Source organism: Balaenoptera musculus, chromosome 9, assembly GCF_009873245.2.
Source record: "Balaenoptera musculus isolate JJ_BM4_2016_0621 chromosome 9, mBalMus1.pri.v3, whole genome shotgun sequence".
NCBI lineage: Eukaryota > Metazoa > Chordata > Mammalia > Artiodactyla > Balaenopteridae > Balaenoptera > Balaenoptera musculus.
In genome coordinates, this window is record NC_045793.1 from 35,947,137 (window position 1) to 35,962,136 (window position 15,000).

At 33.4% G+C, this 15,000-nt stretch overlaps 1 protein-coding gene across 1 annotated transcript in view; it reads right to left on the minus strand.

The window, feature by feature from the left end:
- Window positions 1-15,000, minus strand: part of FOXP2 (forkhead box P2) — a 531,741-nt gene that overhangs the window by 40,128 nt on the left and 476,613 nt on the right. Inside the window, exons 11-12 of the mRNA XM_036862984.1 lie at window positions 5,683-5,896; window positions 3,821-3,925 (exon numbers count right to left, since the gene is read on the minus strand). Coding sequence (XP_036718879.1) covers window positions 3,821-3,925; window positions 5,683-5,896 — 319 coding nt within the window. The remainder of the gene's footprint in view (window positions 1-3,820; window positions 3,926-5,682; window positions 5,897-15,000) is intronic.

Below are 15,000 nucleotides of genomic sequence, written 5' to 3' on the forward strand. Positions count from 1 at the left end.
AACTGCACTGAATCTACGTGCTAGGTAGGTAGTGTCCACTAGGAAAAAAAAGTGTAAATAGGCAGTCAAATTCTTTCTAAAAACAATTAAGCAAGCATTTCAGGAAGACAAAATGTAGGAAAGGATCTTTCCAATTTATTTAATGCACAGTTCTCTTTAATTAAGCTTTTAAGGTTATGAATGCATGTGGTAACTTCAATTATATACACCCCAGATTAGCAATTCTATTTTAACCTCTAGATTTTTTTTTCAAGTTCATTTAAAGTTATAGCATTTCATAAGCTAAAAAGGGATCAGATTTAAATCCAAGTATGTCAGAGACTGTTTTAACAAAATGTTTCCCTTGCATATCACTGGTGTTTGATTTATTTTGCATCAAGCTTTTTACGTTTAAACACTGACAGGAGTTTAAATACAAAATGTTAGCTGTCACTATTCATTTAGCTGATTATGTGAGATGCCTTAGTTTTGAGAGATGGGGGCACTGTCACCAAAAGAAACAACATTCTGACAAGTTCAAAGAATGCCTTCTTGAGGTCATAATTTTGTAGCCATGCTGCCTAGTCAAAGACAAAGAAATAGACAATACACACTAAGTAAGAGCATAATTTTTAGAGTAGTCAGTTGCAAGAAAAAAGATAACACATTTCCATTAAATATTCTGTTTCTACTACCTTTTCTATTGCTCTTTAGACAATGTCAAACCTTAAAATTTTAGGCTTTATAATAAACCTAATTCATTTATGTTCATCAACTAATTGCTCCTTAATAGGCTGACATTTTATTGACACTAACCACTTTGCCATTCTTCAAAGAGTATATCTATCTTTGTATCTCAGACCATGTTTTGTTTGCTGGCATCCGCCCATGCAGGTTCAAGAACACTTGTCTGCCAACTTGAATGTTATGTTGTAAACCTTTTGGTTTAAGCTCTAAAAGTCAATCCATCTACATTCATGCTGACTTAGGGCCAATGGAATGATAATTAATTTTGCAGACAAACTACACTAAAATTTTGTTGGATATGATTACACTTTGACATTTATAAGACAGTAATGAAGAACTAGTATTAAATGCTTTTAGTGATCTAGTGAGATCGTCAATGAGTGGTCAGAAAAATGGTTAGCTTCTGTCGACACCTACTTTATAGTAATTCAGAAATTTTCCTGAACACCTTTCAGTCTAGACTTTCTTCTTATATATGTATATATGGCTAAGAATATATATGTTATTCATAAGCAACTGTCCTCTGGTGGATTTTCATTTGGTGCTGGGCAAAAATAGAGGAATTCTGCCAGTTTATTTGGGGATATAATGTGAGAAATAGAATTTGGGACTCTATATTTTCTACTATCCTTTGTTATTAAACATATGTAGGGTAAATAGTAATAATGGATAGCTTCCTTTTATTTCAAACCAATGGATAAGCTGTCTGATACAAAGTACAGCTCAAGCTGTACAATGTATTTCTAGTGCATTTTAGAAATAAAAATGCCACAATAATATTTTCTCAAACACCTTTTATAGTAAACACTGGGTACAAAATTTCTGGAGCATGGATAAACAAAAAACCTGAGAGCGAAAAACCTTTCACAGCTTTTTGACTTGCCTGACATTTTTCCCCCCAAGACTCTCAATCCTGTCCATTATTACAAAAGAAAAGCAAAATCTTCTTTCCAAGAAAATCGGTATTAGTGGTGATGCCTTCTTCAATTCACTTTCCACAGAGACACTAAATCAACATTTTTTTTCTGAATAACTGAAATTAATTTAATAAAACGTTATTTTATTTCTCTTCAAATTTCCCACACATTTTTAAGAAAAAGACAATACTAGTATGGAAATATGTCTAATATTTCATTTCAGTACAGTACACTGGCATTAGCTGTATTAACAGAATTTATCACAGATCTTTGACTTACAGAATCTAAGCATATCATAACAAAAATGGACTAAATGAAAGGCCTTAAAATCTACTGTCATTTGTTCTGTCATCCCTATAAAGTTAATGGGTTGGAAAAGTGATCAGTCTTTGGGAACAAAGTTGATATTTAATTGAAAGGAAATGCTTTTTTAATTGTAACTTCTTCAGTTTTTAAAAAGTACTAACTTGAATATGAAAAAGACCCATGGAGGGTAAAATGAGAGTTCATATTTATAAGCTTGTTAGTAATAAAAATATGTATACAAATTTGAGATGAATAACAATGCTCCTTTCCATGTGCCATAAAGGAAATCATACTGAAACAAAGACATGTATTTTTTTCTTAAAGCTTTATTTTGAATTTTGTCAAAAACAACAACTTAGAGCAATAAAATGTTTGGTGACTGAGCTAGTTCTATGGCTTAAATTGCCATACTGAAGAAATAGCAGCAATAGTGCTCTAAATAATCTTAATGATAAGGAATAATATAACATATTAATAAGGACTAATATATTCAAATGAAGAAATATGAAATTAGTTCTTTAAAGAATTATATTCTTATATCCTGTCTTTATTTTAGCAAATGTTATTTTTCTTAGAGAGGAAAACTTTAGCAAAGTTACTTAACATTTTAAGAGCTCTCTTTGCTTTTAGAACGGTCAAATCAGTTTCCTATCCAACAAAGTGGTAGCTCACAACTGTTCTGGATAATAGGAGTGCAAATTTTCATTCAAGGCCATGTAGAAAATCCATAATAATATAGGAAGATTTTTTTCTTTTAATTGGTCAGAAATAAGAAAAGGTTAAAAAAATCCTTGTGGAAGTCTTACTGTAATTCAGTTATACAGTTATTATGATGCCAAGTACTTGTGCCTTGTTGTTAAGGTGCTTTTGCTCTATACTCTGTAGTCTACCATTTGTAAACACATCTTTCTGATGTTTCTGCCAACATCCTGGCAACAAAGCAGTGCAATTTCAAATGAGCTAATTAACTTAATTGTTGATGAAGCATGAAACAGTTCATTCACCCTGTTAGCTGCTCCATGACAACATAAGAGTCTCAGCCTGTGAAGTTACTCATCTCCATAAACCTATCTGTAGCTCTCTGTTTAGATCTCTTGTATACTGAAATTGTGCGTGGAAAATGTTTCATGAAAGATGCATATTCTCATTTGAAAAAGAACCTCTTATGAATTAAAAAAAATAAATTATCACTCTATGAAGAAATTAAGGACACACAAAGTTGATTTTAAGCTAGAGAAGCCATATAATCTATCATACAAACATAGGGCCATGTATGTTTCTTTATGATTCTCAGGGCAACAAGTAACAACATGGAGAAAATAACAACTATCTTAAAATTTTAGTTACTATTAACTTTCAGTTTTTTATTCTTGCTGTTAAATAAATACATTAAATATTATTTAAAGTAAGAAATATAAAGTCTGCAATAAAAAATAAACCTTTAAAATCTGTCTTTTGTTTAAATATATGTATGTGTGTGTGTGTGTGTATATATATATATATATAATATGACTTCTCACATAATGTTACTGGAAATTTTTATTGAAACCTTGAAATTTAAGTGAATCCAACAAACACGTGTTCCAGTTATTAATGACACTGCTATAGTAGGGCTACTTCTTTTTTCATTCATTCAAAAACTTTTATTGGATGATTTGTAAAATGTTCTCATGAAAAGGTAAAGAGGAAGAGTTAACCGTCTTAGCCTGACTTTGCTAATCTACTTGTTGGAACACACAGAAAACTTACAGTGTGCCTTATGATGGACCTTCACTTTCTTCCTTCAGCTTTCTTTCGTTTGTTTACAACAATCTGCTTAATAAAACTCCCATACAATCCACTCCCTCCCCTAAAAAAAGTAAAAAACCTACTTTAAAAACTGTCCAAAGTCTTCACAAATGCTTTCACAGCCTGGCCATTTGCAAACTCCATGGCCGTAGAGAGTGTGAGAGGCCCCAGTCTCCTCATGTGATGAGCTGCAGCAAAAGAACATGGCATCAGATTGATCTCAAAAAGCCATAATCGTTGCAGGCTGCTAGCGCCTGTCAGGTTACGATCAGTGACAAACAGGTCAAAACAGGTCAATTCAGCTCAGAGCAGTCAGAAAAATTTAATCGTTCTATTGAATAGTTCAACTGCCAAGGCTAGATGATGTTCCAATTAGAGGAGAAATAGAGCCAAAGATGACTGTTAATAAACGATGAAAAACTAAGAGGACTGTATAATATCATATGCTAATCCTGCCATATGACCTTAACGTAACATTTACCTCTAAATAAAAATATATATATTCATATGTGGTCAAGTGAAAAAACCCTGTGTTTTTAAGAAAGTCATAGGAAAATCACCATAAGATTTTCGAAATGTTCTTTTTAGAGAAGATATGGACCTTTAGAATCATTTACATTGTTTAATATTTATGTGTGAACCATATATGTTTCTGCTAGTTACAGCTGATTTAAAAATTCTACTTTGGAATGGTATTCATTAGCTATCTCTTTCTACAATTATCCAAGACTTTTGATAAGTGAGTATTATATCAGATAGACAGATCCTAGAGACATCAACCAACTTCTGAACTATATAATCATCAAATTACTCTCAATTAAAACAACAGCGTGAAAGCATTCAAAGGCATACCATTTTATAATAATGAAAGCTAACAAGAAAAAAATTTTCATGATACTTCTAGGAAGACATAAAACATCACCAAACTACAGCATTATATCTTAAGCTGTACTGTAATTATATGTACGTTTCTTTGAAAAAACATTTGCTTAGGGGAAAGGGTTTGTGGCAGCTAGGCAGGTATTCACATACATAACAGAACACTATTAATCCACTCCACTTAAATATGAATTTTACAGCTATATATCATATGAGACTAAGCCATTCTGTTAAGAAGTCCTACACTTATGCTTCATCTTTTAAAAAGATAGTTTTCATATTGAGCAATATTTTAGCTTCTATAGTTTATGTAAATTACATTAAAGGACCTGATTAGATAACGATATGCCTGCATAAATAGAACTAAATGGACAAAAAAGTACATGGGTGATCCTTTTACAAAGGCAGTTTTTACACAACTAAAATAAAACAGTAAGTTGAAAAATCACCTAATATAATGTACTCAGTGTTGGTAACTGAAATCAAATAATTTTTCTTTATGAATATTGAGGTAAATTTATTCAGAAAGTTACCACCGTAAGTTCATTTTTATTATATATTTATAATTCCATCATGCCACAACCATAAAAAAGGCAAACCAGATCTTCTATCTTCTGGTTTATGATACCTGTGTTTATATGTTTATGTATATCCATTCTGTTTTCTAAGCACATGTTTGTAACATATATAAGGGGGATATATATGCATCTTTAATTATTTGAAACTGGTTAAGTTTTAAAATGGTAAAAATGTTCTCATTTCAGCAATCAGGTTAATCACAACACCTTAGCCATAAAAATATATTGACACAATAATTCTGCATGCACTTATTAACAAATAACTTTCTTCAGGAAATTCCCCACTCTATCCATTAAACTGCTGGTATCTGAACTGCTTTTTTTCTAACGAAAATAATATAAATACAAATAATCTAAAGGTTTCTATCTATTTAATTAGTTGTTCTACACATTCTGCCCCTGTTAAGTACAAATCATTATTTTTAGTTTCACAAATGGTGAAAGTAAAGTTTGGTGATATGTAACAGAATGTATCTCCTGAGATTTACCTGTCTCGCCTTGCATTTAGAACTGAAGACTGTCCATTCACCATGGAGTGATGGGTTATTGGTGGTGACGCTTTGGAAGCGGTGGGGGAGGTAGTCGAGGAGGAATTGTTAGTAGTGAGGTCTAGCCCTCCATGCTTAATGCCGTTGTCTTCCATACTGTGAACTCCAGTCACTTCTTTCCATAACTGCTGAATCTCAGCAGGACTTAAGCCAGCTATAAAGTGAAAGAAAGCCCCACTAATATAACAAAGTAAATTTCATATAATGAGCTTAGTATTATCACTGGATTAAGGCCAACCACAAAAGTGACGTTACCAGAATTATTAATATATGATAATAAACCACTTAATACCATCAGCACTATCGTTTTCTCTTCAATAATCAGTTATTTGTTAAAGACTACCAATTCAAGAACAGTACTAGAAATAATAGTATTGGGAATAATATCAAGGATCAGTAGAAAAAACACAGCAAGTTCCATTTGAAAATTAAACTATTCAACTTTTAACTTTTTAACTATTTAACTTTATTCAAGCTTTTACTTATTGCTAGTATGAAGTTTTTATCAGTGAGGAACTGAAAGAACATTTGGAAATAACACATATCAAAAGAAATGAAAAAAGAAGTAACGTGGGAAACACAAATGTCAGGGGAAAACAGCAAACACTCACGTTAAAAGAAAAATAGATTTGACAATTATCTAGTTATTTTGATCTTTGTCAGAATGGCCAAGGAAATAACTGAATTTCATTTTGAGGTCCTGAATAAGCCAATATGCTAACTTACATGGATTAATTAAGCAGATAATATCTAAATTTCTCCTTCATTTTATGACTGATAGAATAAATCAACTACTCATTTTAAACAAATTCCTGGCTCAGATTATGCAAATTTACCTGACTTATGATGAATGAAAATAGAAAAGCTAGGTACAGTACTTTAGCTTTTCACTGTAATTTTGAAATAAGGAATTGAGAGACTGTTATTTACAGTACTTGACTTACAAAACATTAGTTATATATGCCAATTTCTGCGCCTTCATATATTCTTTATATACCTTATGCTCCTTAATCCTTACTACAGTCCAATGGAGCTGATACTTTTATTGTAACCAATTTATTTACGGATAAGGAAGCAAAGTGGGAGAGAGGTTCAAAAATATATCTAAGGTCACAAAGCTTATGTGTGATAAAGCTGTGATTTAAATCCAGGCAGTCTGACTTGAATGCCTTTGCTCCTAAAATATTTTATTAAAAATATGAAAACTGCTGAATAAAGATATACAGGAGAAAATGTACTTGTAATTATAATTGCTATCATTTATTGAGCATCTACTATATTCTGGCGCTTTACATTCATAATCTAAATTAACCTCACCTGACCTTAGGAATCATTACATTTTATCGATGAGGGCATGGAGGCTCAGAAAGATTAACTCTGTTGCCCCAATCACCAAGCTCATAACCAGTGGACAGAATTCAAACCTGATGCCCTGTGGGTCCAAAATCTATGCTTTTTATTACTGTGTTCATCTACAGCATATGATATAAGGATGAAAATGCTAATCAAACTTCCCCTGCCCCTCCCCCCACATCAGATGCTCTAGTGATGCTGATCAATTGCGAGCTGCGTGAGAGTGAAGTGGCATGGAATAGGCAGGGGAGACTGGGGAAAGAGAACAGAATATGATGGTGAGGAGAGCTCTCTCACCCCTACCCCTGCAAGTGGAAAAAATCATTGATCTAGACATAGTGGTAAGTAGCCCAGAGCAACAGAAGAATTCTCACTGTTCCAAACATAACTTTTGGTCAAGTTATTCATCACAGTGGAAACCTTAAACTGCTATGCCCATCACAATTTCAAACAGACAGTTTTACTGAAAGCTATCATTCTGGTGATTCTGGCTCCTCAAGATTTTAAGACATGGCCTGAGACTAAAGACAAGACAGGGTGACTCAGATTCCCAAAGTTATTAAAAGCTGTTTTTTCTATAAAGAAGAGGATGGGTTAATAAAGAAAGGTATTTCTGTTACATAGGAAGTAATTTCTATATAAAGATCATTAACGATTGCTTTAATTCTAGCTTTAACGTGGGATACTGAAACTTTTCTGACCGTGACTTTTTGTTACCTGGCTGCATGTGTTAGGTGTCCTAACAGCAAAACTCCATGAGTAAATCCTTTTCTGTGAGAGCATCAACACATCCACTGCATCAGAACTCTCTGCTCTCTCTCTGCTCCACCGTCAGCTCTTGCCTGGACCACTGCTATAGCTTCCTGACTGTCCTCCTGTTTTCACCTTAGGTTTGGCTAATTTACTTTTCATCTATCAGCCCAAAGTTATCTCTCTAAAGGTAAGTGAGGCCATGGCACTTCCCCAACAAGCCCTCCAATGGCTTTCCAGCCTACAATGGCTTTGAACTTAGAGACAAAAAAAAAAAGAAAAAAAAGAAAAGAAAAAAAAAACTTACCATGGCCCATGAGGTGCTGGCAGTTATTATTTGGCTCCTGCCTGTCTCTCTGACCTCATCCATCGCTGTCTCTCTCCGTTTCATTCTGTTACACTAGCTTTCTGCTCTTTCTCGAATGCATCAAACATTTGCTCCCTTTCGAGCTTTCCTCTGGCAGCCCTCACAGCCTAGGCCCCTCTGGTTGCAAATCTTCTCAAGACTTCTTCCCTCCCTTCTCTCAGCTGGTTCAAGGGTCACCTCCTGTGAGAGGTCTCTGACCACACTTATCAACCACTGCCCCTCCCCACCTGCCTTTTATCGTGCCCTTCCACCTCACCCTACTTTATTTTTCTTTAGGGCATTTATCGGCCCCTAAACTATATTATTTATTTGTTTTACAGCCTCCCTCCATCGTTTTCTAAGAGCAAGGATTTCTTATTTTACTGGTAGACCCCCCAGTGCCTAGAACAGTGCCTGGTATGTGCTCAAGAAATAGTTGTTGATTTAATTGATTAAAACGGGTTCATACAGTTCTCGAAGACATACTGGTTTGTACACAGAAGTTCTGTGACTCTTAAAGGGCACACTGTTTATAACCATTGCTCTCCTATAAGGCCAATGTCTAAAGAATTATAAATGGTACTAGTTGATTCTAACAGACTGAGTGGCTAATAACATTTTATATTTTGGCTAAAGACTCTTAGATGTTTTCTGAAACTATACCAGTTAAAGATGTTATTAATAATTTAGTTTTTGGATTTTATTAATAATTTAGTTAACCTAAATATCCACTTCCCTTCTAAAAGTAGAATTCCATTAAACTATTCATTTGCCTTGAAAATTAGTGGTATCACCATGATATCACAATGATAGGGTGACAAACAGTAGGCATATAAACATTTGATAAATAAAATAACCTGGTCATCATCCAAATAACGATCCTTAATTAAAAGAATATTTTAAAAATTTTAAATATTTATATATTTTAAATATTTAATTTTAACTATTTTAAATAAGGGACAGAGAATAAATAATGTCAAAAAGAGATTCCTGTTAGCGAAACTAGCTCCCCAAAGCATCTACATATCAGAATCACTTGGGGATCTTTTAAAATTTCCAGTGCCGTGACCATAGCCGCAACAAATCAAATCACCATTTCTAGTAGCTTTTGAAGCTCCACAGATGATTCCAATGTACAGATAATTTGGGGGGAATTTTTTTTTAAGTAAACTATTACACTGCCCATGAGACAAAGTTTTCGCATCAACTTGCTTAGCTATTTTCTATGGATACAAAACTATTTATGAAAATGAAACAACTAGCCAATCCATTTTGCAGCATTTTGAAAGTTTGGGGAGTTTTTTATGTTTTGATGATAGGCAAGAAGTAATTTACTTTTTCAGGCAGTAATATAACAAATTCAGCATTTCCTAAACTGTGTTCTATGGAACAGTACTCTCTAAATGCTGTTAGTCTAAGAGATCTCAGAGGCCTGTTGTTTCCATCTCGGAGACCCCTGGTTCATGTTAGCAAGTAAAACAGTTCTGAGATATCTGTCTAGTAACAAAGAAAGCTTGAGTCTCTTTCTTAAACTCAGTGTTTTGCAAATATGTTTGAAGGAAAAAAATTAACTCAACAGATTCTTTTTACAATTACACTAATTTATTTCAGTTTTAAATACCAGGTATAGGCTTAGGATTCAAGTGATCTCCAACCCAGGCCCTTTCCCTGAATTGCAGGCTGCCTATTTGGCATCTCCACATAACCCTAACAAATTCTCAAATCTTACATGTCCAAAACTAAGCTCCTGTTTATACAGCTCCTCTGACCCCAACTCACTCCTCTAGCAGGTTTCTTTGTCCGTTTTTTTTAACAGATACTTATATAGCGCTTCTCATATGCCAGTTACTTTTCCAAAGGCTGCATACATAACAACTAATGTAATGCCCAAACCACTATTATTGTTTTTATTATTATTATTACCATCATTATTTTCATTTTAGAGATGAGGACACTGAGGCACAGGAAAGTTAAGTAACTTGCTCAAGAGCTAATACGTGGCCAAGCTCCCCTCACATTTTCAGGTCATTACTCACACAGCCCCTTCCCAGGACTCCTTTCCTGGCTACCTTGTCTACAAAAGTTCAACTCCTCCCTTCTCCTGTGGTTGCTTAATTTTTTCCTATCCTTGCTTTTTGATTTTTCTCCTTAGCAGTTACCACTATGTATTTTACTTGACTTATTTGTTGTCTGTCTTCTACAGTCTGTCTTGTTACATTTTTTACACTAAAATGTAAGTTTTATGATGGCAGAGTTTGCTGTCTGTTTTCGTCATGGCTTTATTCCCAGCGCCTATACGAGTGCCTGCAGTGAGTAAAAACTCAATGAATATTACTTAATAGAGCTGTTCAGGGACTTCCCTGGTGGCGCAGTGGTTAAGAATCCGCCTGCCAATGGAGGGGACATGGGTCTGAGCCCTGGTCCAGGAAGATCCCACATGCCGTGGAGCAACTAAGCCCGTGCACCACAACTACTGAGCCTGTGCTCTAGAGCCCGTGAGCCACAACTACTGAGCCCGCACGCCACAACTACTGAAGCCTGTGCGCCTAGAGCCCATGCTCTGCAACGAGAGAAGCCACCGCAAAGAGAAGCCCGTGCACCGCAATGAGGAGTAGCCCCGGCTCGCCACAACTAGAGAAAAGCCCACACGCAGCAAGGAAACCCCAACACAGCCAAAAATAAACAAACAAACAAACAAACAAATAAATAAAATAGCTGTTCAATGGACCAGAACACTAGTGTAGTGGCAAGCACAATCTGGGAATCAGTGGACTATAGTATCACAGAATATTAGTCAACTTAAAATCTTAAGTAAAGATTATTCATTTTTCCTTTAAAACATATTTCAAGGATATATGCATATAATACCACTGCTGAAAAGTTTTATAATTTCATAATTTAAAAATTCCTTGCCCACAAAAAATTGAGAAACCCTATTCTACTTTTGTATGGTGACTTGGGCTTCATTCACTGCCAGGACTACAAATAAGCATTAAAAGGTTTCTTTTTCCAGGAGTTGAGAGAATAAAAAGAAGAATTCCTAATCAAATTGCATATAATATGACAGATAAAGCAATTAAATAATAATTCTTTATTTCTAGAGCTAGAGTTTGCAGAGTACTGGGTGCCAAGCACTGTGCTAAGAATTAATGAAAATTTTATCATTCATATCGAGATTATACATTCTTGGGGCATACAAGGTTTAAAAGTTTCACTTATTGGTAAAAATTACATGAGCATCTTTTTCACACTCAAAAATAAACGATTCTTTCCACGTCCTTTTATTTTTTACGTCCAGTAATTACTTTTCAATATTAAATAATTTTAATATAGTATGATATAAAGTCAGTCTACTGTGAATTTTTAATTAACTTATTTTCTAGGGTTATTTACAATTAAAAGTAATAAAAGTGAATTTTGGTAAAAGTATTTGTATTATTCATATATTTTATTGAATGATTTGATATTCAATACTTGAAATTATTGAAATATTATCATTAATTTTCACTTTTCATCTTAAATTTTACATTTTGAAAAACTAGTATACACGCATGGCCAAAATAATTGAATCACAGAGAAGGGTATGCATTGCAAAATTAAATTTCCCTACCAGCCCTGACCTCTGGGTCCCCAGTATTCCTCTCCAGTGGCAACCATTATTCCAGTTTCTGAGCTACCTTCAGAAAGCCAAGTGTTCGTTTATAATTTGCCAAACCTAACATCTTATTGATCTGTATTTGACTAGGGGTTTACTATAACCTGTAGGTAAAACGCCTATCTTTAAAATGTACTTTCAATGACAGGTGGATGTACCTAATACACATTTCGTCCAAATGCTGAATTATAAGAAGTAAAAATAGCTATTTGGCTGAAACTGAGACCAAAGGCAAATATCTCCACCAAGGAAAGAATTTCTGGGATACAGGAATATATCTGATGTAAAAAAATTCCTGCTATGATTTTACTATTAAAATTTTTACAGGCTGCATTTTTACAGTCTGATATTCTATTACAAAAACAATGATTTCTTATTTTTCTTGATCATGACATTTTAATGTGACAAAGTTGACATTTTCCTTTTAAGTCTTCCCTCAACACATAAAGAATTGACAAATAGAACTTTTTTTTTAAGGCAGATGGCCTAAATGGCGTTAAACCCATTTGAATATGCGTATGTTAGTATACTAAACAATTCTACAACAATTAGAATTATGATATAATTTAATCTCCCTCTTCCTGTCTCATTTAAATTTTCTCAACAACTAACTCAACATATTTTTAATATTTCCCTATGTATTTATTTATCCCTAAGTTAGTTTTTATGCATAACAGCATTCACAAGTAACTTTGCAAAGTTTTATTCCCACTATAATAAATGTACCTTCAAACTTTAGCTCATTGATGGAGTTTTCAGCATGTAAAACCCCAAAGGAGATTTTCCTAAATTACAAATAGAAGATTTACTGGTATTGGAAAGGGAATACTAAAATGGTAACAATAATTCTGCATGACGTACATTGTTCATAGTGCTTGGTGCTGTTACCCTGATTAGATATATGTTCTATGTAAGCCCATGATCACAGATTAAGCAAAAAAATCAAGGATGCCAGAGTGGTGTTGAAGTAGACATTTGGCTATTTAGATTTCCATAAGCAAAGCATGAAGTCCAAACCAAATAGCTGACTTTGGCTGAATACTGATGCCAAAGAAAAACTTCAGCACAGTCCTAACTCAGCATGAAGGACATTATATTTTATTTAAAAAGATTATCATTTTCTTTACTGTTCAACAGATTCCAAGCTCATCTAGTTCTACAAGGTGTTAGTTTAAACCAGGACTGGCTGCTTATCTAGCATTCCCTGTTTGGTCTTTCAGATTGGTAATGAAAATGTTTGTTTTAGATAGCTTCTACAAATTCAAAAATATTTTAAAAGCTGGAATTAAACATATGTACACATATACAAATATATATGTGTGTGTGTATATATATATCCCTATAGTAATACTAAACCTATGAATATATTATGTATTGGGATACACTGACTTCTATCTTATGTCAAAAACATATCAAAATTTAAAGTGCATGTCACAATAATTTCCTATTTTTTAACCTGTAGACAGTGGTACTGGGTCATGAAAATATGTCACTAATTAATTACTAGTTGATATTTAAAGTACACATTGTATCAAATAGCTTTATAATCAGTATTTTATTCAAGACTGATTTACAAATCCATCCTTTTTTGACTTCTGTATACCTACAGTCACTCTATATACATACTTAGAGATTGTAATTTAATTGCCTATTTCACATTAAAATCCAATATTATAGTAATGTTCATGATGGCTTGAAATGCTTAATATTTAAAATGCCTTACTTTAAAATGATAAAATACATTACATCATTTTGCAATATAGAGAAAAATGTCTGTAAATCTCCTTATCAAAATTATAATTTTGTTACATCTATCTGATTCTCATGTACATATTTTTATATGGTTGAAAGAAATTGTAACTTTAAAAGTAGTCTGAGCAAGCTGTGTTAAATCAGGGGGATAAATATTGCAGATATAGCATATTTTTAAAGATACAATGAGAATATCATCATTGCATGTTAATCCTACTTGGTTTTCATATTGCTATTATTTGTGGCTAATCAATCAGCCAACCAAAAACCTGAGGCAAAGTGAACTGCAAATTGATAAAAAAAAAAAATTAATTGTCCAAAATAACCAGTAACTGAGGCAGAAATGATTCAGGGCTTACATTATCTAACAATTATTTCTTTACTTTCTCCCACTCTGAGATTCCAGAAGAGCACTATGAACTTATGTTCCTTTACTGTAGCTGATTTATGACACATTCTGCCTGTGTTTGGCTGATGGGACTCTCCACAATGGCACTTTTCACACATTCATCTAAACAGCTGGAAACACAATGATGACTTCCATCTTTTTTGTTTGGACCTAGAGATTGTCATACTAAGTGAAGTAAGCCAGACAGAGAAAGACAAGTATCATATGATATCACTTATATGTGGAATCTAAAAATAAAAAATGATACAAATGAACTTATATACAAACAGAAATAAACCCACAGACACAGAAAACAAATTTATTGTTACCAAAGGGGAAAAGTGGGGGGGAGGGATAAATTAGGAGTTTGGGATTAACATATACACACTACTATACATAAAATAGATAACCAGCAAGGACCTACTGTATAGCACAGCGAACTATACTCAATATTTTGTAATAACCTATAAGGGAAAAGAATCTAAAAAAGAATATATATATATATATATATATATATATATATCTGAATCACTTTGCTGTACACCTGAAACTAACACAACATTGTAAATCAACTACACTTCAATTAAAAATGTTTCTTAAAAAATACACTTTCTGCTCAAACCCAGATATGTTTTCAGATTTACTTCCTTTCCCTCAATGTTCTCCATTCTGTGAGTTTTATTTCTCATATATCTTACGGAGAATACAAATAGAAGAAAGTAAGTGGTGACCATTTTGTTGGGTAGAGAAATAGTGAATCACTATGTTGTACAGACCAGGAACTAACCCAGTGTTGTAGGTCAATCATTTCATGATGCATGTAAGTCAAATCATTATGTTGCATTATGCTGTATAAAGTTATACAGTGCTGTATATCTCAATAAAACTGGAAGGGAAAAAACAAATAGAAGAAAAAAATAGAAGATAATTCTATCAAAAGGAAGCTCAGAAACTAGAGAAAGTTTTCATTTGAAAACTATTAGAATGGTTATATAATAATGAATTTTCTTGTTC